General features: G+C 37.6%; 1 protein-coding gene across 2 annotated transcripts in view; it reads right to left on the bottom strand.

Moving 5' to 3' along the window:
* Positions 1–20,584, bottom strand: part of slc6a5 (solute carrier family 6 member 5) — a 29,643-nt gene extending 9,059 nt beyond the window's left edge. The window contains exons 1-14 of one of the 2 annotated variants that reach the window (XM_038276271.1): positions 20,156–20,584; positions 18,793–19,236; positions 17,203–17,353; positions 16,426–16,557; positions 16,117–16,290; positions 14,784–14,934; positions 13,161–13,293; positions 10,473–10,607; positions 10,276–10,379; positions 9,639–9,763; positions 9,374–9,486; positions 4,681–4,812; positions 2,731–2,830; positions 497–597 (exon numbers count right to left, since the gene is read on the bottom strand). In XM_038276271.1, coding sequence (XP_038132199.1) covers positions 497–597; positions 2,731–2,830; positions 4,681–4,812; positions 9,374–9,486; positions 9,639–9,763; positions 10,276–10,379; positions 10,473–10,607; positions 13,161–13,293; positions 14,784–14,934; positions 16,117–16,290; positions 16,426–16,557; positions 17,203–17,353; positions 18,793–19,236; positions 20,156–20,158 — 1,998 coding nt within the window. In that variant the 5' untranslated portion in view covers positions 20,159–20,584. Of the gene's footprint in view, positions 1–496; positions 598–2,730; positions 2,831–4,680; positions 4,813–9,373; positions 9,487–9,638; positions 9,764–10,275; positions 10,380–10,472; positions 10,608–13,160; positions 13,294–14,783; positions 14,935–16,116; positions 16,291–16,425; positions 16,558–17,202; positions 17,354–18,792; positions 19,494–20,155 lie in introns of those variants that run through there. The other variant, XM_038276272.1, reaches the window with a different exon arrangement.
* Between the last annotated feature and the right edge of the window lie 7,394 nt (positions 20,585–27,978).

Raw genomic sequence — 27,978 nt, 5'->3', positions numbered from 1 at the left:
GCTCCATTTGTCCACATTACCTCTGCTATGCTGGTTCAGTTTTTTTCTGATGTTTATGTAAATTATACATACTTATGCAGGCCAGGGTCCAGCTCTGCCATATTAGTAAAATCTGTGCCACATATTTTACAACAGCTGCTGGACAGAACTGAGAAACAAAAGTAGGTTTCATGGAAAGTGTGAATAATTTACATGGGTAAAACAGTTGTCTACCTGGTTCAAGATGACTATATAGAGCTGAATTATAAGCTGCAGTGAATAACAGGTAGTTATAGAGATATGGATTGGGAAAAGAGTTGTCAACACAGAAATAGGAAGAAAAAGGAAGAAGCGTTTGTGTTTGAGGACTTTTTAGCTCACCTGTTAAAAATGCAAATTAATGCACTTGGAAGGAGATGGATAGAACTGATTCATTTTAAAACACAAATCAGTGGCATTGTGTGTGTATGTGTGTCTGTGTTTGGGGTGGGGGGTTGATGATAAAAAACAAACATACTGTCAAGATTGTTGGAGTCACAAAGGCCCAGCACACTCTCCAAAATCGGTTTGGCTGGAAACCAATCATCATTTCGATGTCCTCGCAAAACCTCTGCAGACCTTTGAAAGAGGGGGGAAAAAAACAGAAGGAGATAAAATCAAAGAAGAGAAATGATGGGAAGGCGGAAAGGGGAATGCAGAGAGTGACCTGGGTTTGATAAGGTCCCTTGAAAAGGAGATCGGCAAATTTCATGTGTGCGAGTGTGTGATAGGGGGGGTGGGGGGTAATTTTGTTTGTGAAAAAGGGCATCAGATTCTTTGAAAAACTGTGAGGGAGCAGATGGCTTCATTTCTTTGTCTTTATTGACAGATAACTGTGAGTGACATGAAGAGGCAGAGTCACACAATCATTTCAATATGTAACCTGTGCTGATGCTCTGGCATCCTGGAGCCAAGCCTCTTGGTTGGTAACAGACACCTGATACACACCTGAGTCCTTGGCTCTTTGGAGTTTCAGGCTTGTACATTACAACGGAGACCCCTGGTGGCCATATGTGTAATATCAGGTAACAAGCATGAAGGACAATTGGGCAAATCCCAATATTTCCTGAAAGGCCAACAGTAATCACAAAATTCTCCTAGATGTAATTGGTGTCCCAGTTAAGGTGTTCGACTGAGTGTGTTTGGGTTCATGGTGCCTCAGGCTGGAATCAAGACAAATAATGGGAGACAAAAGCTGTCTCACAACATGTGAATATGAGGAGTTTACATTTACAGGTACCCCCAGTAAAGACGCTTAAAAAGATGGAAATATACTAATCACTGTAACAACATCTCACATTGAAGATTTGTATTTTAATCAAACCTTTCATTTACATTTTTTTTTTACAAAAATATTCTAAAATTAAGAGAGAATTGTTTCTAATAAAATAACTGGTGTAGCAAGTTTTGCTAAACAAACCAGAAAAGCACATGTAGGGTGCAGACCTCTTCCATGAAGCTCGTTTCCCCCGAAATTTATGTGGCACATCATTTATGTGACAGATGGTGATCCGGATCTTCACCAAAAGGTTATCATGTGTTGCCGGTCACAATAAGCACCTTCTGTGAAAGTCTCAGCAAAATCTGTCCATAACATTTTTTTAATAATTTTTTAAAAAGACAGAAAGACAGAATGTGTGCTTTTTCATTTAAACTGTAAGGTTATTACTTTCTAAGTAGATGGCTGGAAGCATGATTTTTAAAAAAATACACCATTTAAATAAGAAAAGCACGTAGTTTGGTCAAACCTGCTGGGATTTTATGTGGAGTGAACTGAAGAAAACAGCATACGAAAGGAGCCAAAAATTCTTATAATTTCGAGCGATCATGCAAAGAGGAATAAGCTAATATTTCTCTCTCTGAATACTTAAAGGAGAAGACCAATATCAAAAGTGTTGAAAATAAGCTGGAAACTATGGTATTAAAAGAAACCGTACCTAGATTTTTTTCCCCCCACTGAGCAAATGTAATCAAATTAAAGAGTGAAGGATTCAATATTTTTTACTGATCTTTATCATTGCTGTAAGGAAGTTGCTACAACTCAAGGTCCAATTGAAACACATTCTGTTTCTCTTAAAGTCTCTGATTGGTAAAGCAGTCATTATACATAATAGTTGAAACAGAATATTAATAAAAATGAAGGTTTTCAACCAAATAAATGCAAACAAAATCAGAAATGATCACTTCATGTTTTATACCATCAACTATTAAGGAGTTTCATAGATATCTTACACAAGTATGTTTTTACATACAGTACTACAGCACAAGTGGTAATTAAATTACCCCTTAATAAATGTTTACACACATATAAAGTAAGTACAACTTTTTTTCTTTTTTTTTTTAACCAAAGCACAGGGCTAAAGATTTCATCCATCTGTTTCTCTATCTCTCTGCTAAGCACCTGTGTTTGGTGTTCTCCCCCCCTCAGCATCCTTTGCCTTTATTGATCTCAGCTGTACCTCTCAGCTTTCCAGTTTAAGTTACTCTGTGCTTACTGTGGTATGTTCCCTTTCTCTGCACCTCCACTTGTTGTGGTTCCTTGACCTGTTCTCTGCATGATCCCCCCTCTAAGACTAATTTTGATTGTTATATAAATCTGAATTTGTTATTCAAAATGCATTGAGGTACTTCCAAAAACCAACGAAAATGACAGTTGCTTAAAGAGAGAAAGCAAGTGAAGTAAATAGGACATATTATAGGTCATTTACTTACCGTACAGGTAAGAAATCCCAATCAGCTCAAATATGGCAATGATGACCAAAGAATAAGAGGCTGCATATGTGTCCACCAACTGGAGCATGTACATCCCGCTCTTTAAAATTTAACACAAAATATAGTTAGCGACATCAGATTTAATACTTCATCAGATGTCTGTTCTCTAATATTAAGGGAGAAATGTTTAACGATATCCACACTTTTTTGGATTTTTGGATGTGTGTACATGTAAGAACTTTATTAGATTTAGACTTAGACAGCTTGTTCAGCTCTTCTGACATTTCCATAGTGCAGCAATGATCAAATGTAACATTGTGGGAAAAAAAACATGGTGCAAAAAAAAAAAAAAAAAAAAAAAAAAAGCATTGATATGGTCAGTTTGATGCAGCGTCTATGGCAGGGGTGTCAAAGTGGTTCCAGAAAGGGCTGTGTGGCTGCAGGTCTTCTTTCCAACCAAGCAATAGCACACCAGACTCCAGTCATCTCATGAAGTGAGTCCAATCTGAATATGATGACTTGATGAGATGACTGGAGTCAAGTGTGCTGTTGCTTGGTTGGAAAGAAAACCTGCAGCCACACGGCCCTTTCTGGAACCACTTTGACACCCCTGGTCTATGGAATTATTTAGAGTTTTTTCAACATTCAGCTGTCTGATGGTGGTGGGGAATAAGCTGTTTTGGAATCTGCTGGACCAAAACAGGTGTGAGAAGTTGAAAAGCACATTATTTTATCTTGTACAACTAAGTAATTGATTAATGTAACTTTAGAAACATTTGTATGGGAGGGAGGCGTAGATTGAGGGGTTGTCAAGGAAAAAAAGTACTAATACTTGCATATATAATGTAACATTAAGTGTTTCGCTTTACTCATCATAAATTAAGAGAAAATAAGTCAAAGCAAGCCTGCAAAGTATTACAGGCACCCAGTAGCGCCATAACGCAGAGCTGGAAAAAAAACTAGGGAAAATCACACAGGGAACTTTCACTGAGACAAGATTGGAGCATGCAAAGCAATAGATTCAAGAAATGAAGATTAAGCATAAATTAAATCTGGAAGACACTTAGAGGCTTCAGCTGAACCACCTGTGATGTCCCTTGTTCGGGGGCCACACCTTCTCCAAAGCCAATCAGATCCCCTGCAAGCTCCTGGATTTGCCTGGCCCAGCATCCCTCTCCAGCATGCAAGCTAACGTTCACCCAACTCATCTCCTCCCTTATTCTCAGTCCTACTCACCCTCTGGTTTATTCTGTCACCAGTGTCCTGGCCCCTGTGGAAGATTATCTTCCCCCGGGGGAATATCACTCTAATCCTTTTCTAGGTTACGTTTATTCACAGCATCAAAGTCTTCTGCTGGAGCCCAAATACAGAAGAAATTATTTCATTTATATCTGCATCTGCTTCAATCTTCTTGAACCCCATTCACCCTTTGCAGATGGACGCTCACAATGAGCCTGGTTCTGCAAGGGGTTTATTTCTGTTAAAAGGGAGCTTTTCTCTCCACTGTGGCTACATGCCTGCTCAGTAAGAGCGATTGCAGGGAGTCAATCAATCCTCGCAATCAGCTAATTTTACTTAGATATATGTTGAAGACTATGATAGTGTTATCTGTATAAATAAATTAAATATTTTCTATTTGCAACTTTTGTCTGTGTAAGTCTCTCCAGGTTGTAGTTGTGATTACTGACTCGTAGTGGTAGTGGTAAATGTTGTTGAAGACAAACAATTTTAAATATGTAATAAGTTCTTTGTATGTGTGAAAAAAAAACTGCAGGTGAAAATTTTACACACAAGCTCAAACTGATTTTGTACAACAAATTATTTATTTGTACTACATTAAACATTTCGCTTATCAACTTCTCAGTTAATAATTTACAGGTGTACACATCTAAAATATATATTATGAGACACTTTTACCTCCATATACAAAGAAGTATGTGTGTATCATACCTCTGTTATCATTGGAAAGCCCAGGATGAAGAAAGACGCACAGCATACCAGGGTGAAGAGCGGTTTATGTTTCCTCAAGTATTTGGGGTACTCATCTGTCACGGATGTTACAATCGTCTCAATGGTGGCAAACTGAAAACAGTTTGAGGAAGAAGGAGATAATGTGATAGGACAGGAGAGAAGATGGAAGGAGGAGGATGAAAAACTCATCACATATATTCTGTAGTTGTCTCTCTGTACTGCAGAATCACCAGCCTGCAGCCTGCATTAAAGCTCATTTAAACAGGAGCAGCTGCAGCTGTCAAAATTTGTGCATTTATTAGTGTTATGAAGCATTTGTCTACATTTATCTAATAAACATTCTTAAAGTAATTTCATTTGCTTTCAAAACAGTAAAAAGGAACATTTATATAACTCTGTGCTGCAGAAAAAACAAAAAAGGAAGAATTTGGATTACAGGGAAGCGACCTGACATGTGGGAGTCAGCCTGAAGAAAAGCAAATATGACATCATGGTGAAAGAGCCTCTGAGCCCAGAGGAGAACAGCAGATGAATATATAAACAGGGAAATTTAAAGAGGCTGGTATTGTGAGAACATACGCATGAGAACACAGTGAAAATGCACTGACAGAGAGCTAGATCTGCCACTTCCCCGTTTCTCGCCTTCCTTCTGAGCTCCCAAAACTAATTTCCTGTCAACATCCCAAGCCTATTACTGTTGAGCTGCTTCCTAAAACAAAGCCAAAAGCCCTCCCATCTGAGCTGCCACTACCGAGGCACAGTAACATCATCATTTACTGTTTCTGTTGACGTGTGTGCCCCCTGCCCTGCTGCTCAGCTCAGGGGCATCAGAATGAACTTAAAGGAATTGGTGCATTATGGGGAGATGTTTGCTTAGGATCATTCTCACAAGCCTGGGGTGTTTAAGAAATCATGATGAGGTATATCAGCACAGTAACTCACAAACAAATACAAAGTTTAAACTATTTATTTACATACTCTTAATGTAAAAATAAATAAAATAAAATAAAAACATTACCCTTTTTATTTTTATGGTCCGACATTAAGTCAGAATAAACTTTTCTGTTATAATGCAGTAAGTACTGGAAAAATATTAAATTCATATTTCTTAACTGAAATGTAAATGTGGAAAACCTGTGGAGGCGATATAAGACATATCAAATTCATCCTCCTGTGACATCAAGAATAAATATGAATACATTAAGATTTTAGAAATAAAAAGGTGGAAAATTCATTGTAATCATTTTAGGGTACAATGTCGAAATTCTTTCGTTTTTTAATCTTACTGTTAATTGTCCTGTTTAGTTAAAAAATATGTTTTTTTTCAAGAGCACCTGAACAAGAGACAACAAATATAACACAAATCATTTTACACAAAACAACCAACTATGAGCACAGATTAATGTTATTAAAATGAACCCTTAGTTTGGAAGGAAAAACACTCAATGAGAAGCAAAATATTGAAGATTTCACAATTTTCACTGCAATAGGAGCACAGATAGAGGCTGGAAGAAGTCTAAGAAATGCCTTTTCAAATAGAAGTTAAACAATGCGAGTTCCTGAACAAGAGACACTCGTCTATGGCCAAACCAGGTAACTCCATTCATAAATATAAAGTGCAATATTGTTTTGAGAATTTGATGTTTGAAATTTACCCCAGAGAACAGAGGTAGACAACATCAAACAAATTATAAAAAAGCAAATACATACATAGGATCCACATAATCCAACACAGACATAAAAGATAAAGCGAAAATACACTTCTTAGCAGTATATAAAAAACAAAAATGACTGAAGTTCCCACATTATTCTTTTTAATAATTATAGGGGAGGAGATGATTTTCGTACTTTAGAAATTAATCTTTTGCATAGGTGGGTGTTTCTATAAATATTAATAATACCTAAAGTTTTTTATTGTGCTTTTTTTCCTTATTTTGTTTCCATGACTTTATATCGCATTAAATGTCAGGGAATAATTTAAAAAGTCATGGGCATAAGGTTGATGTTTACAATTAAACATAATTCACTTTAATAGTGAGATGTACTTTTTTTCTCTCTAAAAACTTTTGAATTTAATTAGTTTGACACTTTCTCATCTCACACAGACAGCCTTTGTTCAGCTACCTGGAGAGTTAAGCTCTTGAGCAGACAGTCACAGCAGGTAGCATACTTGGGTAATCATGTTAATTGGGTCAATGCCTACAGTGTTTACACATCACCTGATGTTATCTGCAAAGTTGAAGTGTTATTCTGCAAAGGGAATTCAGGAGAATCATATTGCTGACAGAAAATCTGATAACTTAGAGATAATTCAAATCCAAAAAACAAATAAAACAATGTGTATTTTTCATAGCTTTAATAAGCCTTAAAATTTGTTTAGAACATGGATTTTTTTCAAAACATGTAAACAGCATAGAGCAATTAATCTTCTTTATAACTTCAGAAAACTCTTCTTTCTGAAGTTGAACCAAATAACATTTTTTACTGTATAATTTTGAATCACCAGCAGAACTCAGTATCATAGATTTCAAAGCAACATCAGATAAGAACTTTCTTAGGAAATGATATTGATAGTTCTTTGTTACGTTCTTTTATGAGTAGCTGAATATAATGAGTGTTTGGGTGTTGGTGGCTTTAATTACTGGCTGCGTTTTAAATGCAGTTTTTAAATGCAGTTTTTAAATGCACTCAAGAACAACTTGCAACAGCACTAAATCTGAGCAGCGGAGGAGGGTTTGGGGTCTTTTCACCCTGTTGTTCTCTGTTTGCCAGCTGGGGTTTGAGTTTATGAGGAGGAGCAGGCCATCTGGTTAGGGTCTAGGCAAGAGTTGGCGGTTGTGTCTTGGAGGTCGATCGGTACTGAAGCTGGCGTTTCGCCTATCCTTACAGCCTTCCTTTGAATATCAGCTCCTGATCTAGGAGCCTGGTTTAGGGCTCTAGCATGGAGGAGTTGATTGGGCAGAGTGTAGCAGGGATAGTGGGTGTGGCCTCACTCTGGTGGGGTAGCTGCCCAGTTGGCTTGGTGCGGCCTTCATGGCTGGGGTGTGTTGTTGCAGGGTGGGGGTAAAACTGTTGGACATCTCTAGGTTAGTGGGTTAATTGGGTGTCCAGTCTTTGACATTCCATGGCTCAAGTGCAACGCACTGAATGGAATGAATGCAGTTGCAGTTGTGTGGAGCGAAGGGGGACTACTGTACTTGCTCCTGTATGTTGCTGCCAGAGTGGAGGTTTTCCACCCTCTCAGGGGTGGGGTCACCAGTTTTTCCTCCCTTGAGCGTGACCATTTAAAACAATAATCCCAAAACATATGTATCTGTATGAGCATTATAACAGATCCTTAATGCTCTTGTAAAAATATATCTATTAGGCTTCTTTTAGGAAGTAAGAAAATAAACTTACTGATACGATCAGTAAGTTTCTAATAAAATCTAAATAACTTGAAATACTTTAAAGGTGTTATTATACTTTTAGTGAATTTTGGTACCATTTTTTCATAGGTGTATTTTTTCCTTAGAATCTTTAGATAAAACCAAAGAAACATGTACACATTTAGTAAGTGTTTGTTGTGGCAAAAACATCTTATGCAGGATAGTTTAAAAAGCTTTCTTGGGCCATCTGAAAATTAAAAAGCCAGATACATGCATTTACTTTTTAAGAAAGACTTAAAAAAATTAATCTTGTTTTGTGATTCATCTTCCCTGGTTACGTGTCCCACACCATGTGAAAATGTCTTCCTTGTACTGTAGTCAGTTGGCTGGGTTTTGTGACCCTAAGCATATACCTGAAGAAAAAATATGTTTTCTAAGAAAATCAGTTATCAGTGTTCTATTTTTCTGCCCCCATGTGGCTAAAAAAGCATTGTTACATTTTTTTTCCTCTTGCACACATCCAAATAGTGCTTTGGTCTGAATATGTCATAACAGCTCTCTGTAGTCATTCATTTTTAGCAATTTCCTATTGTGCCTCTTTCACCAAATGATTTTGCTGTGGTCCGTTTAAATCCACAGGAGGCACTTCAGACCCCGCTCCCCTCCCATTGCAGGTCATTTCAAGCCATTTCGGCCAAGTTACAGTTTAATAGCGTAGATATGATTGTCTAGTACCAGAGAAAAAAAATTCACTAATCCCTGCTCATAATGGTTTTCTGAAGCACTTTGCCTAAACAAAGAGGACCTTTTCCACTTATTTATGTATGCACTTAGAAGATGTTTTGATCTGGGGGAAGGCTTTGACCTTTGTGGGTTTATACACCCACCAACCAAACAGAATCATCTTCTTGTTGCTTTCACATCCTTCAGCTTGGACTACAAAAATACTACGAAAAACGGAAAACAGAGAAATATAAAACACTGAAAACTATGACCTAAATAGCATCTAAATCAAAAAAGACATTAATATGCTAAGTTATCCTTTTCTTGACTTTTAAGTTTGGAGACTCAAATTTAAAAGGAAAAAAAATGGATTTTGCTTCATATTTCCCCTTGCAGTTTGTTTACTAAAGTTTTTACAATAAATTACACAAGGCACTAAGATAAGACCAAATACTACTTTGAATTCAAACCTTCTAAGCAAACAGATTATTTTAAGGATTCATCTGTGGTTTTGAGGAAATATAAACGGCAAGTATGCATTGAATGCAGGAACACCAGAATATAAAAAATGCAGCAGTTACCATGGTATCAAGTCCAAGAGTTAGGAGCATGAGGAAGAATATGATTGCCCAGAAAGGAGAGAGGGGAAGTCTGGTCAGAGCTTCAGGATACACCACAAAGGCTATGCCTGGACCTGAGAAAAATGCAAAGAATCATATAAATATGCATGTTTTGTATGCAATATCAATACAGATGTTTCCTCTAAGGTCCAGAGCAGATGAAAAAAAAACAAACAAACATATTTTACTCATCACCTGTTCCTGGATAATGGCTTGGTTTTCTTACCCTCATCTGCTACCTTCTCTATTGGCACTTTCAGTTCATGAGCCATGAAACCAATTACAGAGAAGATGACAAATCCAGCAAATATACTGGTCGCACTGTTGGTACACGTCACTATTACAGTGTCCCTGCAAGAGCAAAAACAGATCAGGGGGCCTGATGTAGCATAAGCCAATGATATTTGCATCACTGAAAGTATTCTTATATTTCAAAAAATTGCTGATAAATAAAATGGGCTGTTAATGTAAACAGGTCTAACAGTGCCATCTAGTGGCAGTAAGAATAACTGTGTTTAAATCCAAAGATGTTCAACAGCTTATCACTGCATGGTGCCACTTTACACACACAGACCCACGCACACAGACAAACAAACAAAAAACACAGTTTTGCTGCTTCTACTGAAGCCAAGCTACTTCTTTTTATTTGAAGAAAATTATTAAAATCTGTAACATGTTATAAATTCAGTCTTTATTTCAACAGTTTAAAACAGTGACCATTAAAGGAAGAATCAACAAACTATGCCAGAAAAAGTGACATTTACCAGAATATTTCTATCACACATACAGATACAGCATCATGCATCTGTTGGGTCAAGTTTAATATTTCTGATAGATGCGTAGTTTACCTTTTAAGTGTTTACCTGTAGCAGTTATTGTGGAACTTATTGTATGAGGAGAGGGTAATGAGCCCTCCCCAGGCAGCCGACAAGGAGAAGAAGATCTGAGTTGCAGCGTCTTTCCACACCTGAGGAAGAAAGGAGGATCTACAGGTAATTTTTTTTTTCTTTTTTAGACATAGACTATTATCTTTTGTAATAAAGGGAGGAACACTGTGTACCTTTGCATCATTAAGTTTTTCCCATTTTGGTGTAATAAAGTAAAGGATGCCATCAGCAGCACCAGGAAGGGTCACTCCTCTGATAAGAAGAATGACCAGCACCACATAAGGAAATGTGGCTGTGAAATAAACCACCTGGCCAGGGGGAAGAAAAGAAGCAACACGTTGGAGCATACAGGAAAAAAAAAGATATCTAGGTGCATAAAGAAAATATGCATAGCTCTTCAACTTTTTCAGGTGCTATCAGACTAAAGCAAACTAACCCAATAGCCCATTTTCCTTTGCTTTTGGAAAGTCTATGGCATGTTTTTATGCAATTTTATCCAGCTAATTTCACTTTACTGAGGCTTTAGGTTCTGATCAGATTTAGGAAATTTCAGCTTTCAGCAAGAAGCAGCAAGGAGATGAGTGTTGAGATTTTTTAATATACCATTAGTTTGTCAAAAAATGCTCTATTAAGAGGTTTTAGAGGGAGAAAAAGCCAAAGCTGCATATGTTCAGGCAGTTCATTTAAGTTATGAGTCTACTTAGAAATGTGCTTCTGGAGTTTTGGAGCAGCAGAGCTCCGCTGACAAGCCATTGTTGTTCCCAGACCTACTGGGAATTACCTGGATTACCTTAACTTGAAAAGGCAGTCTGGGATTTCCTGCTACATGTTTATTGGGTATGTAGTAAATAACTGCAAGTAGCAGAGCATAAAATGTAATATTTATTGCCAGAATTTTTTTTTTTTTTACATTGTAAGATAACTTAGGTATACTTTGTTTTGCCACAGTAAAAAAAAAACAAACAACAAAAACAATTGATTAAACATAGCTCTCTCACTTTTCCTTGTGCAAAAGAAAAAAACATTTTCACTAAGGCTGGCTTTTCATGTAAACCTAGCTAATTAGAGTGTAAATTCTTAAAAAAAAATTTTAAACTTTATGCAAACAGCTAGATGCAGCTAGCCAGCCCCCAGTAATCATCTTTATTTCGAACAGTTGATTCCAATGTCTCTTATCTTATACTTACTATATAGAATACAATTACTTACTTAACCTATCCCTTTCTGGTACCTCTACAACTAATAATCAGAATTTTTTGCTATTCTAATTAGTACAATTTTGGCTAAAAATATAGTGTTTGTGCTGCAGATAGCTGATCTGATTTTGCCTGATTATAATGAGATAAAAGTATGTTGTTCAGTACTTCTTGTAAATGAATGATGTGGTTGTAAAGCATCAATCAATCAATTTGAAACGGGGAAAAAATATATATATGTATGGTTGTTCTGTAAGACTGGTAGATCCTGAGGACCAACTAAGTAGAGCAGACATGTCAAAGAAAGTTCGGATTAATTAAAATAAAGGTTAGGAGTAGTGTTGAACATGTCATCAGAAAACGGAAATAGTATGGCATGCCATGTGTGCTGAAAACAAACATAGCAAAACACACCATCTACACACTGTGCTGTTATAGAAGCAACATTCTGCTGTGAATGTTTTTCTTAAGCTTCGACCAGAAGCATTTTGATGTCAACATGGGTCAATGGGTTAACCTCCCAGCAGGACCACAATTTTAAACTACAAAGAAATAGTTTAAGACAATTCATATTGATCTCTTAGAATGGTTCAGACCTAAATTATGAAAATTTCTTCTCATACTTTCTACATAAAAAAACAACAAAAAAACAAGAAAGTAAGATGTGGGGATATTTTTGTGGGAATTAACTAGAGCATTCACAGTGGCCTTGTTTTAACAATCAATCACATTCATTTTTAATGAAACTTTTAATTTTTAATAAAATCTGGTTGTAATAATGATAATATTCCACAAACAGGGTTAATTTCTAAGCGCTTGACCAGTATATGTTCAGTAGGGATCTCACACCCTCCCTTTGGGATTTATAAAAATCTATCCTCTGTTACTCCTGGCATTTTCTCTTGAAATATGACACTAAATCTTTATCAGTTACTGTTACTACCTTATCATCAGCTAGAGGATTTGAAACAGCGCAGTGAATTTATAAGTTCCTTAAAGATTTTTTACGAAAACATACCAGGTGAGACTAAAACTTTTTCTGGATAGAGCATATTGACAGAAAGAAACACTTTAATCTTAAAAGCGAAATCTTTAGATATATCTTTACATTTTTTATATATTTACTGTTTTAAGTGGGTCGCTCTGTCAGCTAAAGGCGTGTTTCTATATTCCAGTAAACGACTAATCAAATGCTAAATTTGTTGACAATTATTTCAATAGTCGATTAATCATGATTAATCCGATTAATTGTTTCAGCCCTCTTGTAATATTTTCAAGACCACAAGAACTGTGAGTTTTATTATCTACAGACTCAACTTATGTGAATAATTTTTGCTGTTGTTTTTGTATTATTTTTAAAAGATTGTTTTAACACAAATGTCCTCCATAAGCCATCATTGCTGCCTTGTATTAAATATATTTGTCCACTAGAGGGCAATATCATATAAACGTTCTGTCCTCAGCCTGATGGCTCCCATGAATAGACCAAGGTACTGTATGTGGACCAGGTAGATAGGTGTTGATAGACTAATATAGCCTATATCATAGAGAGTAATATATTTTAAAAATGATAGGCTTTCATAGAGTGCAGTCTGAGTTCAAAGTTTCTAGCTGTCACTGAGTAAATGAGTCTAAACAATGATCAGAGGAAAAGTATATCTTTACTTTGCCTGATGACTTGATTCCTTTGGCCAAAGAAGCGTAGACAATGAGCCAGGCGAGGAAGAGGCAGCCTGCCAGAGGCCAGCGGATGTCTCCTGGATATTCAATCCCTTTGGAAATATGCAACACATTGTACCTGCGGGTAAAAGGTAATGAGTTAAACTCCATTTCAACATAACTTAACAATGCAAACTGGATTTTTTTTTTGTTTCCTATTGAATGTTAAGCTGCAAATGGATCTTTTTTTATACATAATTAGTTGCATGCATAACTCCTCAAGTCTAAGAGGTCATATTTATTATTGACTCTAAGGTTCTCTTATGTATATATCAAATTGCTTCAGTAATCTGATAAAGATTAAATTTCACTCCCTTTGATTAAAATATCATTGATCTCCAGACTTTTCAGATTTAGTAAGGTGTACATATGAGAGATGGAAGATTAAAAAAAATAATTTATCTATTTTTTTCTTTCACAAGTCCATTTCAAAGGTGCGTGGCAACCTGATATAATTAAATTAATTCTAGTGCAAGAAATCTTTGTCACCAGCTAAATATTTTGTAAACTGAACTGAATTAAACAAAATCCATGTGCATGTTATTTCCTCTTTCTATAAATAGGGCTGTTCTGTGGAAGCATCAATGATAGAACTTGTCAAAAGGACAACTGTTAGTTAAGCCTTAAACCCAGGCATGCCAAACGTTGGCCGCTGGGGCAATCTGGGTTCATTAGCAGCTGATTAAAATGCCTTTGCTGAACTGCATTAATCTGAAACAGGTGCGCTAAAGGAGAGAAACCTCTAAAACCTGCAGGACAGCGGTCCTTGAGGACAGACTTTGGGCATGTCGGCTTTAACCAATATTCCTTTATAAAAAGTGGCAAAAGAGGCAATATTGAAAAATTGCTTTGGCAAAAATGTTTACAGCTTGCTATGTAAAAATTGACTTGCAGAGAAAACTTAAGTTAAAGATTGCTGTGAGTGCACTTCCCCCATTGGGAAACTGGTTGAAGAATTGTGCACTAAAAATCAAAACATTCGACCTCTAGAAACGCAAAGCGAGACATTCCTTCAAAGATCTGCAGATAAGAGTGCTGCAGAAGGTGGGTCTGCAGAGTAGTGCAACCAAGGAATAACAGCATTTGCTTTTTGGGGGGTATTTGTCATGTATGCAATTTCCTCTTCTTTATTTGGCCTATCCTTTCTAATTTTAACCAATATTTTTACACATGTTTGGTTTAAACATGGAAAAATGTGCAACTTCTCACTAGGAATAAAATGTTTTTTGTGCTACACAAGTTTTTATAATACAAACATAATATTTGTGCCACAGAAGATGGATTATGGCAGTTGTTATACAGTTTTATGATCAGATTTTGAAATACTTAATTGATTTTTGTGAATAAATTTGATTGTGTTTGGTAAGGTCTTAAACTTATTTTCAGTAGATCAACACAATTAATATTTAATTAATTAATTTTGAATTCAAAATATGTAACAAACAAACAGTGCACCTGTTAAAGAAGCAAATTTGTATTTCTAAGAAGTGATAGAAATACTTTAAATTAGATACTGTACATACCAAGCTTTGTAAAGAAACTGAAATTATTTTCTGTCAGAAGACTCACTTGAAATATTCCTCACTAGGGCTGACGTAGGTCCTGTTGCCGTCAATTGTCATGTTAAGCAGCTTTGACAGGTTCCCCATAGTGTTTGCGGACAGACAGAAAGTAGAGTTCTTGATGGAAACTGTGGTTTTGTCCCGCAGGATGCATGAGTCTGTTCCAATCAAAAATCAACACATTTGAACAAGCAGAGACATTCACAGAGGTATATAATATAAGTTCCTGCTTAATTAGTTCTACACATATTGTAAAAATGGAAGTGAACAGATTAGTGTGATTTACACTAGGAAATGATACAGATTTGCTAAAACATGGAATATGTGTTTTAAAGCCTCTGAGGAACAGAGTTGGAAAGAAAAACCATTCAGGAGGGCTTTGATAGATACAGTGATACATTTTAAAACTTGAACATTTCTAGTGTCCGACTTTAATATTCAGACTTTAGGTTTTTCATCATTACTATATATCGCCAGCTATATCACTATTGCAAATAAAATTGTATATCCATATTTTTTTATAATTATGAAATTAAATATAAAGAATTATAAGACTCACAATAACAGGGACATCTAACTTTTAATATTTCAACATTTGAAAGGACATTTACATAAAAACAAGTGGAAATATTTTTCAATTTATTTAATTTAATGACTATATGTTTTAAAAGCTGCCTGTTCTTTTTTGTAGAAACTGCACACAAAAATATCTAAATGGATGATTATTTTTAATGCCAATAAATATAACATGAAACAGGCATTACGTGTGCGTTGCCAGCAGATGGCAGTGTCGGGTCTCACTGCAGCACTGCAGCAGCTCTCTCTATACAGTAAATTTGTCAAGCAAGCAGTTTTAGTGCTGAATTCACAGAATCGCTGAGGGCAAATGTTTCCCAAAATATAAGCAGATTTCATGTTTATTTGATGCAAAACGACAAAAAAAGTCAAAATCTATGCAATTCTTTAAAACTCAGATTTATTCATAATATCTAAAGAATCGCAATTAGACAACCATAGCCGTTAAATGGCACATTCAAACATTAAAACTAAGATTTCATAGTGAGATTAAGCACAATAGATGATGTTTGTTATAATTTTGTACTATTGATCTGTAACACAGAAGCCTCCTGTACATCTTTTCATCAGACTTATTCAGGAAGGCATGAAACAAACGAGTGAGCGGCTCCTAATTTGTCACTGGGAGTCACACACTGCAGAGATCGCAGGTCAGGATTCACTATACTGCAGGACACCTCGGCTGAGGGAGTCATGACGCATTGCGCATTGTGGAGAGAGAGAGAGGGGGGGGATTTTGGTGAGTGTGAAGGTATGTGTCTTACCTAACAGCAGCATGTCTTTGTCCTTACATTCCAGCGTGTTCCACTCATTCCTACAGTTAGCCCATGGCAGTGAGCCCTTCAACGAAGCGAACAGGTAGTACAGTGTCCAGCACATTATAATGTTATAGTAAATGGCTATCAAGACAGATATTATCAACATGGCAATCCCGCAACCTAAAATAAATAAATGAGACGAAATATATAAATTACCCTTTAGAAAATTTGAGAGGTGTTAGTTATTTCATTTTTTTTTTTTATTTATTCTTTAATTTCATTTTTTGGGGGTTTGTTAGTAGCGCTATAGTTTACCTTGAAGGGCGGGAATGCACTTCCAAACTGACACGGGGCCCTGGCTGGCAAACTGGCCCAGGGACACTTCCAACAAAAAGATTGGGATCCCGGCGATGCCCAACATTGTTAGATAGGGAATCAAAAAAGCACCTGGGAGGCACATAACACAGAGGGCAGTTCAAAAGTCAGGAAATAAAGCCCAAAAATGTATTTAAAAGAGAAGCAGTTTTAACATCAGTCCAGATTCTCAGATAGAATTATCATTAAAGCTCACATCTTTTGATTTTTGCAAGGTTCTTATGCAAACAGTAGTTTTTTTTTTTATTGCAGTTTTGGAAAAGAGAACCTTTGATACTTTTAACTGTTTGCACTGCAAAAAAACCTTCAATCTAAATAACAATTTTTTTCTTAAAATAAGTGCATTTTTTTTTTCTTAAATTAAGGAGGTAAGTGAGGCACTTTGCCAGTGGAACAAAACAATTTACACTTAAAATAAATAATTATTTCAAGAGTATATTATCTATTTTTTTATTTTAAGAGTAAACAATCTTATTCCATTGGCAGATCATCTTATTTACCTACTCAAATTAAGGACAAATTCATTTAATTTAAGACTATTTGTACTTATTTCTAGATTGTTTTTGCAGTGTGTTAGGCCTTTAAGCGTATGCCAACAGGTTTTCATTCTTTAATTTTCTTTAAAATGATTAATCCAGATCTTTTCTGTTATTTATTCATCACAAAAATATGTCTAATTTTATATATATATTTTTTTGTCTGACTCAGAGCTCTTACCTCCACCATTTCGAAAGGCAAGATAAGGGAACCTCCACACATTTCCAAGTCCCACCGCATAACCAACCATGGACAAAATAAAATCCAATTTATTAGACCAGTTTCCTCTGGCCTTATTTTCATCTCCCCCTTCATCATCATCTTCGTCTGCCTATAGGGAGAAAAAAAAACTATAATTCTCTCAAAAAGAAAAAGAAAATCTAGCCAAACAGAATCCAAAGTATAAAGCCTTCAAATTGTAACCTCGATTTTAACGGTGGTTATTTCAGCTGTTTGCTCAGGTCTATTCGTTTGTGAACCACATTCAAAAATAAAAAGTTTGCAAGATTACAGCTTGCTTTAGGAAAAAAGCCAACATGACAGAAAGAAAATACATTCATTGAGACAAGTAGTTCTTCAGAATATAAGAACAAGAAACAGCACTGATGCAAAAAAAGGCCCAGAATTTGAAAGGAAGTTTGAAAAAAAAAATAATAATAATAAGTAGTACATTAAATCTTCTCCAATATTAATATGTTCAGAATGGCCTTTTAAAAAGAAACTTATAACGGGTTCTGTAAAAATAATTATAATAAAATAAATATTAGCTGTTTTAAAGTCTTACAGCCTGTTACAAATGATTGCATTTATATCTGCATTTTCCATTTCCAGCTGCGCTCTTTTTAAGAACTGCTTCCACCCAAATAATTAGAATACTCATGAAAGCAATGCGTTATTACAACAGCACACAGAGCAACATGGCATCACCAAACAACCAAAAAGAAATGATTAGAATAAGAAAAACATCACTAAAACCTAGCAGACCCTGAATGTGTGTGTGACAGGGATGTCCCCGTGGCCACAGGGTTACCATCCGCAGCCTCACAGACGGGAAACACCTGGGCTGTACCAAGTGCGTCTGCCGGGAGCCGGGGACTCCTACAAATACCGCGAGAATATGAGCCAAGTTCTGTAGTCCGACCCGTTTTCTAGAATCAGCTGGTACCAAATGAATTCATTCAGTAACATATTAGGCAAACATCTGCAAATGGCAGGGGGGCTAATAAACGGAGTAGAAAATGAAATGTTTTATGTGATTTTCTTCATCTTTTTTTTTTTTTTTTTTTTTTTTTTTGCTGACATAGACGGTTTTTTTTTTTTGTTTTTTTGTTTTTTTTGACGCAGATGGCATAAAATCTTATAAAAAGCTCACAAGTCCAATAAAACAGCCACACAAGTTTAAGATTCAGCTTTCTATTAACCCGGCCAGCTACTCATCAGACTATATTATACGTCTTATTATTAATACCATATGTTATTGCTAGATAGATAGAAAATATAGCAAAATAAAATCTTATAAAATGCTATTTCATAACTAAGACCCCCATTCTCGGCGTAAAAGCACAACGACAAACCAGATCCTCCAAAATGAATAATTCGCATAAAGCTCCACAAACTCTAAAAGTTTGAATTGCCCCATGACGCTGCCAGAGGCGTGAACCCTTCAGATCCATTCATCTTTTTCCTCAATTTTAATCAGTAGCATGCAGGAACATCCGCTGCGCACCTGCCTCCAGCAGCCGCTCTGCTCGGCTCATTTAGCACACTTACCCCTGTTATAGTCCCGGGCTGAACAGACGTGTTCCCATCTGTCCCTAGTATGATGGTGGTCTGGCTCATAGCCGTCCAATTACCCGGGGTGTTGTTTTGCTCTGAGGTGGCCCGGAGCGGGTCTCCAGACGAATCCTTAAAGGCCGATTGTGTGGCCCCTGATCCGGGGACCTGAGGGGCCTGGGTGCTCTTAAACGTCCCATACTCCTTATTGGAGTCCGGTTCTCCCGGTTTATTTTCCGTGGGACAAAAAGTTTTATTCTCGTTGCAGGGAGGTGGCGGCTGAGGTGCCGGGTGATGATGAGGGGAATGTGGTTGGCATGCCACCGTGTTGTCCGGTTTGTTTGCTGTAAGTCCCGCCGCTCCTTCTTGCTGCTGCATTGGGATGTAGCCTGCAGGAGCTCCGACCGGTTGCTTGGCCATGTCTCTCTGCTCAGAAAAATCCTGGGATATAAAAGTGAAAAATCAGCGACAGGAACGACGATGCTCAGATAGAACCCCTAATGCCTTAAAGCTGGTGCAGTCCATATCTGTAGCTACTGTGGTTAAAGGTGTTAAATTCTCTGCAGGTTTTGTCTGCAGCAGCCTTAAAATTTTTAGTGCATTTCACTTTTAGGAGGTGCGTTTCAGCAGCCCATGAATGCACAGTAGGTTGTGTGCGCATTGAATGGGGAGGGGGGTCGCTTTGCATTGCTCCTCCAGTTCCCGCTTTCTGCAAGATTCTTTAATTTTACGCCCCATTTCCCCCCTCATGTCATCCAGCCACACACATCCACTGATTTTTATGGCCAATAGACAAGCTGCTGCGGGTCTATGGGAGGCTCCGCTCTCCCCGCAGGCATGCGAGATCACCGGCGTTACAACGGCTGAGCTGGACCTGGGGCGGCGGAATTAAAAAACGGCTCCCTGGAATTTAACGTAGAGGGGGCGGGAAAGCAACCGGAAAATCCTCCAGATTAAAAACGTTGATTGAATAATGCTTTGATGCGTTCATTTTTGTGAAATAAGTAACCAACTTCTTTCTGGGAAGTTTCCCTCTTTGTATAAAGTAAGTAGGAAGAAATATGCATGAACACAACAAGACAGATAGGCTACAAAATTCATCATCAGTATCCTTGATTTAAACTAACAAAAAACAAAAAACAGGTTTTTATCATATAAAAGGAGCCCTAATGTAGCGGTGATTAAAAAACACTAAAGGAAAGTTTCTACGTTTCAGAACCACGGACAGCGCAAATGTTTCAGCTTCAAAAACTACTTTCAAGAACTTTGCGAATAACATACAATAGACCGTAAAGCAATGTCAAGTCTTATTTGACTTCAGGTAAAAAGCAAACGAGGTGTTTTTTTTCAATCCACTTACCATTTTGTGCAGAGGTCTGCTGTCGGGCTGAAAACAGCTGCTAAAAAGAGGAGGAGAGGACTGGCAGCTGAAGTGGATATTGCCGCGCAAAGCAGCAAGTGCAAAGCTTTTCTATGGGTCTGTGGGAAAGATTGGAGTAGTTTGCGTCAGTGCAGAGCAAGGTGCCCTTCGTGTGACATTTTCTTGATAATAGGAGTTTGATAAATCATTAGGCTTGGATTCGGGATTTTTAAAGGGGACTTGCGGAGCCAAATCGACGGGGGGCGCGTTTTTACGTGCGTGAATTGTATGTGTTCTGATTACGCACGTTGCATGCGTGAGCGCTGGACAGACATTGCTAGAGCTGATGAATTCACTCTTGACTACAGATGTGTTGCTTCCTCACGTGCAGAGACATCCCACACGATCACAGGCTGGTCGATTACGGTGGCGATTAGGGCTTCGTGTAGGCGTTTTTCTTCCATGCAGATATAGGATCTCTGATATGACTATCAGGCCCTTTTTATTCATAAAGTTTGTTATTTCATGCCATCCACACCAAGTCTTCTAATATGTTATATCAGAGTATATTTCAATAAAAAAAAATGCACGAATAATGAAGTTGACAATTCTTGGTTTTAGAATATTCTATAGGAAGGTACGCCAAGGGTAAAGTTCACGAAAAAGACGAAAAACTTCAGCCAAAAATGAAATGAACTATAAATAGTTTTATTCTTCCGCTTAACCGGTTTTACGCACAGTGCGCCTCAAGCTAGACGCGTCACCAATAGGATCATTGATCAAAGGAAAAGAAAAAAATTGTGGGCAAGGTCTTTACAGAGCTACTCATTTGTTAAGGTCCTGTGCAGAAAGGAGTTTTTTTTTTTTTTACCAAATTACAAGCGTCAGGAGGAGCTTGAACCAACCACTGCCTCCACTGGAAGCAGTGACAGCAGAGGGTGCACGCTGTAGATTCTAAAACACTGCATTGCGCATACCATTGTCGTGGTATTTCTATTGCTTGAGGATATAAAACAAAAGTGAGGGAGCTGTTTGGGATGTCTTTTTTTTTGTGGTCTTTTCACTTAAAAATAAATCTTGAGGCCTAAACATCTATCTCATCCACAGCAGGCCTTGATCAAGAGACATACATCAACCACTACAAACCAATGTTTATTTTGTAAAGCTATCCGTTTATATTAAAAATACATATTTGTTCTTTTTTAATTTACAAAAGGGATAGCTCCACAACCCCCTCCCTTTTAAAACAACAGACGGTGGTCTCATGCTTACATCTTTGTAATAGTCTCTGGGTCACTTCACCTCCACAATTCTCATTTCCCTATTCATTACCATAAACAATGGGCATACTGTATACACCATATAAGCAGAGTTCTTAAGTAGCCTACAAATACAATACATTCGATTCATTATTGGGGACAATTTACTTGGGTAAAATATCATCTTGATCACTGATAAAAATATAAAAAAAATTTTTAAAAAGCCTGTAAAGGACCTTCTGCTGGAGATGTCAAACTAAATTTTTTACAATCTTAATATAGTCAGCTTTTCAGAACTGTTTATTTTTTCTTTAGACTGACTAAGAACCCCCGTTTTTTTTTTTTTTTTTTTTTTTTTTTTTTACGCAGCTGGCATTAACACATGTAGCTGTCTGCCAGGTCTATTGCTCAGTTTCGTACCCGAACAGATTTGGTATAAAATGACCGCTACAAATACACAGAAAGACAATAGACGCAAAGGACAGCCATAAGGTGAAACCAACAATTCCTGGTCATTTGGCTCCTTCTCCAAATAACCCCTTTCCCTAGCAGTGTATTACGACTTTGTCCTTTCCTACTTCGAATTTAGAACTTTAAACACACATTTTATTGTAGGAGTCGATTTTTTTTTAATCATGGGGTTATGATATAGGCTACTACGCCAGAGAACATCTTTCTTCTTTATAGCCTAACCCAACAAGCCAATTACTGACAAAATGCAAAAGTACAAAATGATAGAAAAAGTTTGAATTTGTATTATATAATTAATATCAACATTATTAAACAGGCATTAATTAAGAGCAAATCTTCATTTTCAGACTATTTGGAGCATATCACATGGTACAGTAGGCCTATGGTTTCTCCACAATTGAATAATATCAGTTTCTATTAACAATGAAGCACATAAAAGGCTTCTTCTTAACCTTTTGACAATGAACTCAGGACAGCTGTGGGGGTGATTTGGGTATATGGTGAGAGTCAGTCAGTTTGGTTCAGGCCTGCTCATTTACCATGCGCGCTGCGCTCCTTCCGCTTGTAAATCTCCCTCCGTTGCAGATAAGAGACAGAGGCGGGTGTATTAGCCGCCGCCAGGAGTTTAATTACATTGTCAACAGAGAATAATTGTAATTGATTTCTTCTTCTCTTTCAGGGACCAATGATCGCAAGAATCGACGCACACACCATCACACACAATAAGTGCTTATATGATTATGAGAAACAGTTTAAATGTTTCATTCATCAGCTGCAGAAAGCGTCGTTTTCCTATTACCTATAAGAACAGCCAATTAAAACTGCAAAGTTTTACTTTTTTAAGCAGCTGGATCAGCTGTCTAATATGTTGAAGGGCCCGTTTGGGAATCTTACATTGTGGAAAGGAAAGCTGGATACTGATCCTGATCAAGCAGGCGAACTAACTACCTGATGCAGAGGGAGAAGGTGGGGGCTTCCAGTGTCCCCCTGCTCTCGTTAATTACACGAGTTGGCCAGTTTAATTGATCACTCTCACTGTCGCATGAGAGATAAGAAGCTGCATTCATTTCCAGCATATGGGAAGCAACGATTTACAGGGGGCGGGGGGAAGTATCATCATCACCATCATCATCTTAGATGCTGACATGTGTGGTACTTTAATAAAAACAGCTTTTGCTGTTCTACTGCCTACCTATTACACTGTAAAAAAATGAGTAGGCAAAAGTGAAAATAAGACAACACAATTGGATTGTCTTATTTCAAGTGCATTTTATCTAAATATCCTATTTTCGAGGAAAAATACTCATTCCATTGGCAAACTACCGCATTTACCAACTCAGATTAAAGGGGAACACAATTTTTTTTTACATTGGTCCCTTGATTTTACGATATTACATCATATTTTACTAACCCATATGAGTTTTGTGTCATTTGGAGCTGTTCTGAAGATATTCAGTTTTGTTATATCCAAGGAACGTCTTCCTATGGGCAACGAGTTGAAGGCACAAACTGAACTGTTCATAATTTATTCTTTATGGTACGCCAGCATTCATAACATGTAGGCGAATCACTGTCCCCCAGACATCCGTAGTTATATTTTTTATATTTATATTTTTTTAAAACAAAGCGGCGCGTGTATGACGCCATCCGTGCGTTGGACTGGAGTTGTGACAGGCAGCCCGGGCCACTGGCGGCTATGCTCTACCCCGTATATTCATTCGGTTAGCTAATCTGAATCGTTCAATTCCATTTCAAGAGCGGGATCATCTGTGGTAGTAGCACTAGACATCTTCCAGGCATGTGAGTAAAACTAGCAGCAGTTCAGTGGACAGGAAGAATGAATGGTAGCCGGCGCGCGCGGATGACGTCATACACACGCCGCTTTGTTTATTTTGTGCCCTCAATTGTTGCCAATAGGAAGACGTTACTTGGATTACAAAACCGAATATCTTCAGAACCGCTCCAAATGACACAAAACTAATATGGGTGAGCAGAACATGATGTGATAACCTAAAATCAAGGGGCCAATGTAAAAAAAAAAACGGTGTTCCACTTTTAAGGATGAGTACAATTCATTTAAGACATTTTTATTATTTCTAGATTGTTTTTTTTCAGTGTAAATTATTTTTGCTGACATTATTTGTTATTTGTTTGGGTTTCTTTGGTGGTCTAGCTGAAGATACTTTAATAGTAGCCACTAAGGTAAGCAGATGCGCATATTTTGGCTATGTTATGTTCAAGCAAATACACTTCTAACACAATCGGAGTGTGTTTAAAATCAGTTGGTTTTTCTTACAGATTGAATAGAGATTGGCCAAAGTAGGCGCCCTCAAATTGATTTTTGTTCTGGACTTTGACTAAACGATTTATGTTTTGACCGGAACCATTTAATTGGAGATTGAACTGAGGTAGAGCCTACTGGAATGCTAACACACCCCAACTCAAATATTTTGCAGTCTCTAAATAGGGTTTATTCCCCAAGGATTTCTACATATTGTAGCTCCTTTCATCTATGGAAATCTGATCAGCTTTTCTGTTTTTGCTGAAGAACAAGAGTCACACAGTGGGATTCCTCTGCTTCATCATGTTTCATGACAGTAATCATGTCTGTAGGAAGAGACGCAGTGTTATTTATGCCATATCACATATGCTGTGCTTGAATAGTAACATTATGGTGTTATCTGACCGCAGCGCTTTTCCCTACATCTTAGTTATGTTGCCTGCAGCCTGAAACATTACTTCTGGTTGCCCACCCTCCCTCTTTTTTAGCCACTCTTCCAGTTTTGAGCATGACTTGTGTTAAAACACTGTCCCACCTTATCTGTGAATTTCTGCAGCAGAGTTACTTCTTCGCTGCTTCTCTGATAAACAACATCCTTTCTTACCTGACAGCTCGTGACAACATCATACTGAGTGGTACCAGGGGTTTCACACCTGAAAGTTGATGTGAACATTGCAGACAGAGCTTCAAAGGTGTTTCCCTCTTGAGCAGTGAGTTCGATGATCATCAACGGATCTCTGCTGGGTTGAGCATGGTAGGTTGTTAGAACTATACCTTCATCTTCCGAGGGCAGATTAAACCGTTTAAAATGGTTAATTTAGTGTGTTAAATTAATATGCAGTGATAGCTGTTCACCACATGTCATTTTCCATCTGATTATTTTAGACTGACTTTTCTCTCCATTGAACTGAATGGTTTGCAGTTATGATACCATTATTTCATAATGGTGAATACAACTAGCCTGGGTGCCATTCCGAACTTAGTCCCGCCCACAAGGTTTGAGGTCGGGAAGTTCGGTCTGGCATTGCTCCATAGTAGCGCGAGTATGATCGCCCACTCTCTGGCGATCCAATCAAATTGGCAGGGCGGGCTTTATACGATGATGGACAGTTGATCAACAGTAACGTAATCAACGATAATCGTGACCAAAGTGCGCATGGGTGACAACAACAATGGCTGCCGCTGGAGAGTTGAGGTGAGTAGATTCTGCTATTAGGTCTGTTCTAGAAGATATCGACAGCAAATTAATTTTAAAAGGGGAACAGAGAAACGCGATCAAGGCTCATCTTCTTATTCTAGGCGTGCAACTGCACGCTTTGATTTTTGTTGACAACTATGCATCGCTTAACATACGTCACGCACTCCGTTGCTCTTATTGGTTGTAGGTCTATCCAATTGAGTGCAGAGGCATTTTTTTTTCTGGTTCGTTCAAAACACGCCCCATAATCACAGCTCTATAGAGCAGTATCAGACTCATATTCTGACTAGAATTGAGTAGGACTACGTCAGGCTAGAATACAACAGGGCTATCTGTGAAATTGTTTAAGGGTGGGTCCATCTCCAGCAGACATTGGGGTCACCCTAGACAAGTTATCAGTTCAACACATAAAATGATTTATAACCAAACTTCCTTTAAATGTTTGGGGACCTTTATCCTTGGTCTGTCAGCAGAGTTCTTAGATTAATTCTGTGTTGTTCTTCAACAAATCAAAGGTATTCACAGAAAAGCTGTCCTTATATTGAGATTATGTGACACACAAGCAGCCCCTTGTGTGTCACATTACTCCTCAGTAATGACATGGTATTCAGTGGCTATGGATTATTATAAGCAAGATAAGATGATAAAGGTGCTGTAAGGACTGCAAAAAACACAATTATTGTACGTAACAAAGAGTAACACATTTCGACAGCTTTTAAAGACTCATTTTTTTATTTTTATAGCCCCACTATTGAAACCAGTGTTAGAAAATAGTTCAATAGTTAAAGGGCATAATATTATCTTGATACAATAACATTCAGCTTTAAGTGCTATCGTTTTATTTTGTATTCATAACTAAATTTAAGAGATTTATTCAGAAAGCAGGTTATCTTGTTTTAATGGTGTTTGTTGCAAATTTGTTCAAATCAGTAAAGAGATGGAAATCCTTTGGTAATACAAAGACGATTTCTGTTGGTTTACCTCAGTAAGCAAACAAGCAGCTAGAAGGACCACCTCAAGTTTGCTTATCGCAGTGGAGTGGATGATGCCATCACAGACCTGCTTCAACAAACCTGCTGTCATTTAGACAAGGCAGACAGCACTGTTAAGATCATGTTCTTTGATTTATCCAGTGCATTTCATACAATTCAGCCTGACTTATTTTGTCAGAAACTTCAGAGGACTCAGGTGGAGGCATCCACAATCGCCTGGATCAAAGACTACCTGAGAAACAGACCACAGTTTGTTAGATTGAAAGATCGGTTGTCTAATCAAGCTTTCAGCAGCACAGGAGCAACTCAAGGCATTGTACTCTCGCCATTCCTTTTTGACTTCCAGTAGAAGACAGAGCCCTGTAATCTGCTAAAATACTTGAATTACTGCAGTCATTGGGTGCATCAAAGATGGACAAGAAGATGCATACATGGACCTAGTGAACCACTTTGTAAATTTTGTCGGAAACAAACATCTGATCCTGAATGTCAACAAAAAAAACAAAAAAAATTACTGTAGATTTCAGAAGAGACAGAAACAGGTTTAAACCTATCAACATCAAAGAGAACAATTGGAGGTGGTGGAGGAGTATAAGCCCTATTTACCCTACCCTTTTGAAACCGTGCCGAGAACGGTCCGAGAAAGGTAACAGAGATAACTCTTGATAGTAAAAGGAATGCAACTAAGTTGGACCGTGCTACTGTGTCCGGCTTTGAAATTCACGGATCTCTTCGCCTGTTCACAACATGAACTGATTCAGCTTATTAACAATAAATGGCATCAAAAGACTGTGGTGTGAGCTGGGATGATGCTAAGACCGAAGCTCTCATTGAAATTTGGAAGGAGGATGCTATCCAGGCACATAAGTTCCTGAATGTTTTGTTTGCGTATTCCCGTCTTAAGAGCTGTAGTATCGTGGACCACCTATAGGAGACAAGGAACTGCGCTAGCATGACGTGTAAATGGTTGTAAGGAACCAAGCTCGGCACGGTTAACCGATCCAAGCTTGGTCCGAACTTGGCACGGATCGGTTTCAGAGGGGTAGTGTAAATGGGTCAGTAAATATCCTCTACAAGTCTGTTATGGAGAGTGTGATCTCTTCCTCTATCATCTGCTGGGGTAACAACATCAAAGCAAATGACTTAAAAAGTATTTTTGAGTTGAATTGAAAACTCAAAACAGTAAATGTAAAACCATTATTTATTAACAGGCATGGTAAGCATGCTGCTGGCTCTGTGTCAATGACTCATTAGGATGTGCGAGCATGCCTTAAAAATAACTGCAGAGTTCAGTGAATGAGATTTTCCATATCATGAACAAACAGTTGGCCTTTGTTTGAAATAGGTAGCATATGGTGCACATGCTGGTGGTTATGCATTCCTTCTGCAAAGTCTGAGGCTTTTCAGGCATGGCTTAATAGAACGGACTGCTTTGATTTATATGCTGATTATGGACTGCTCAACCAAAAAAGATTTCATATACTTTAAATATGAAAACCAGAACCAAAAAGGTGTAAAAGAAAAAAGAAAATTACGCTTTTATGAATTAAAAAATAAACAAAATGAAGCCTTTGCCACCGATCATGATTAAAGGTGTAGTTACCAGTGAGTAAATATTGGAA

The sequence above is a fragment of the Cyprinodon tularosa genome, unplaced genomic scaffold (genome assembly GCF_016077235.1).
Source record: "Cyprinodon tularosa strain WSP-4 unplaced genomic scaffold, ASM1607723v1 ctg1235, whole genome shotgun sequence".
Lineage (NCBI taxonomy): Eukaryota > Metazoa > Chordata > Actinopteri > Cyprinodontiformes > Cyprinodontidae > Cyprinodon > Cyprinodon tularosa.
Note: the sequence above shows the minus strand (reverse complement) of the source record. Positions and strands in the feature narration are given on the sequence as shown.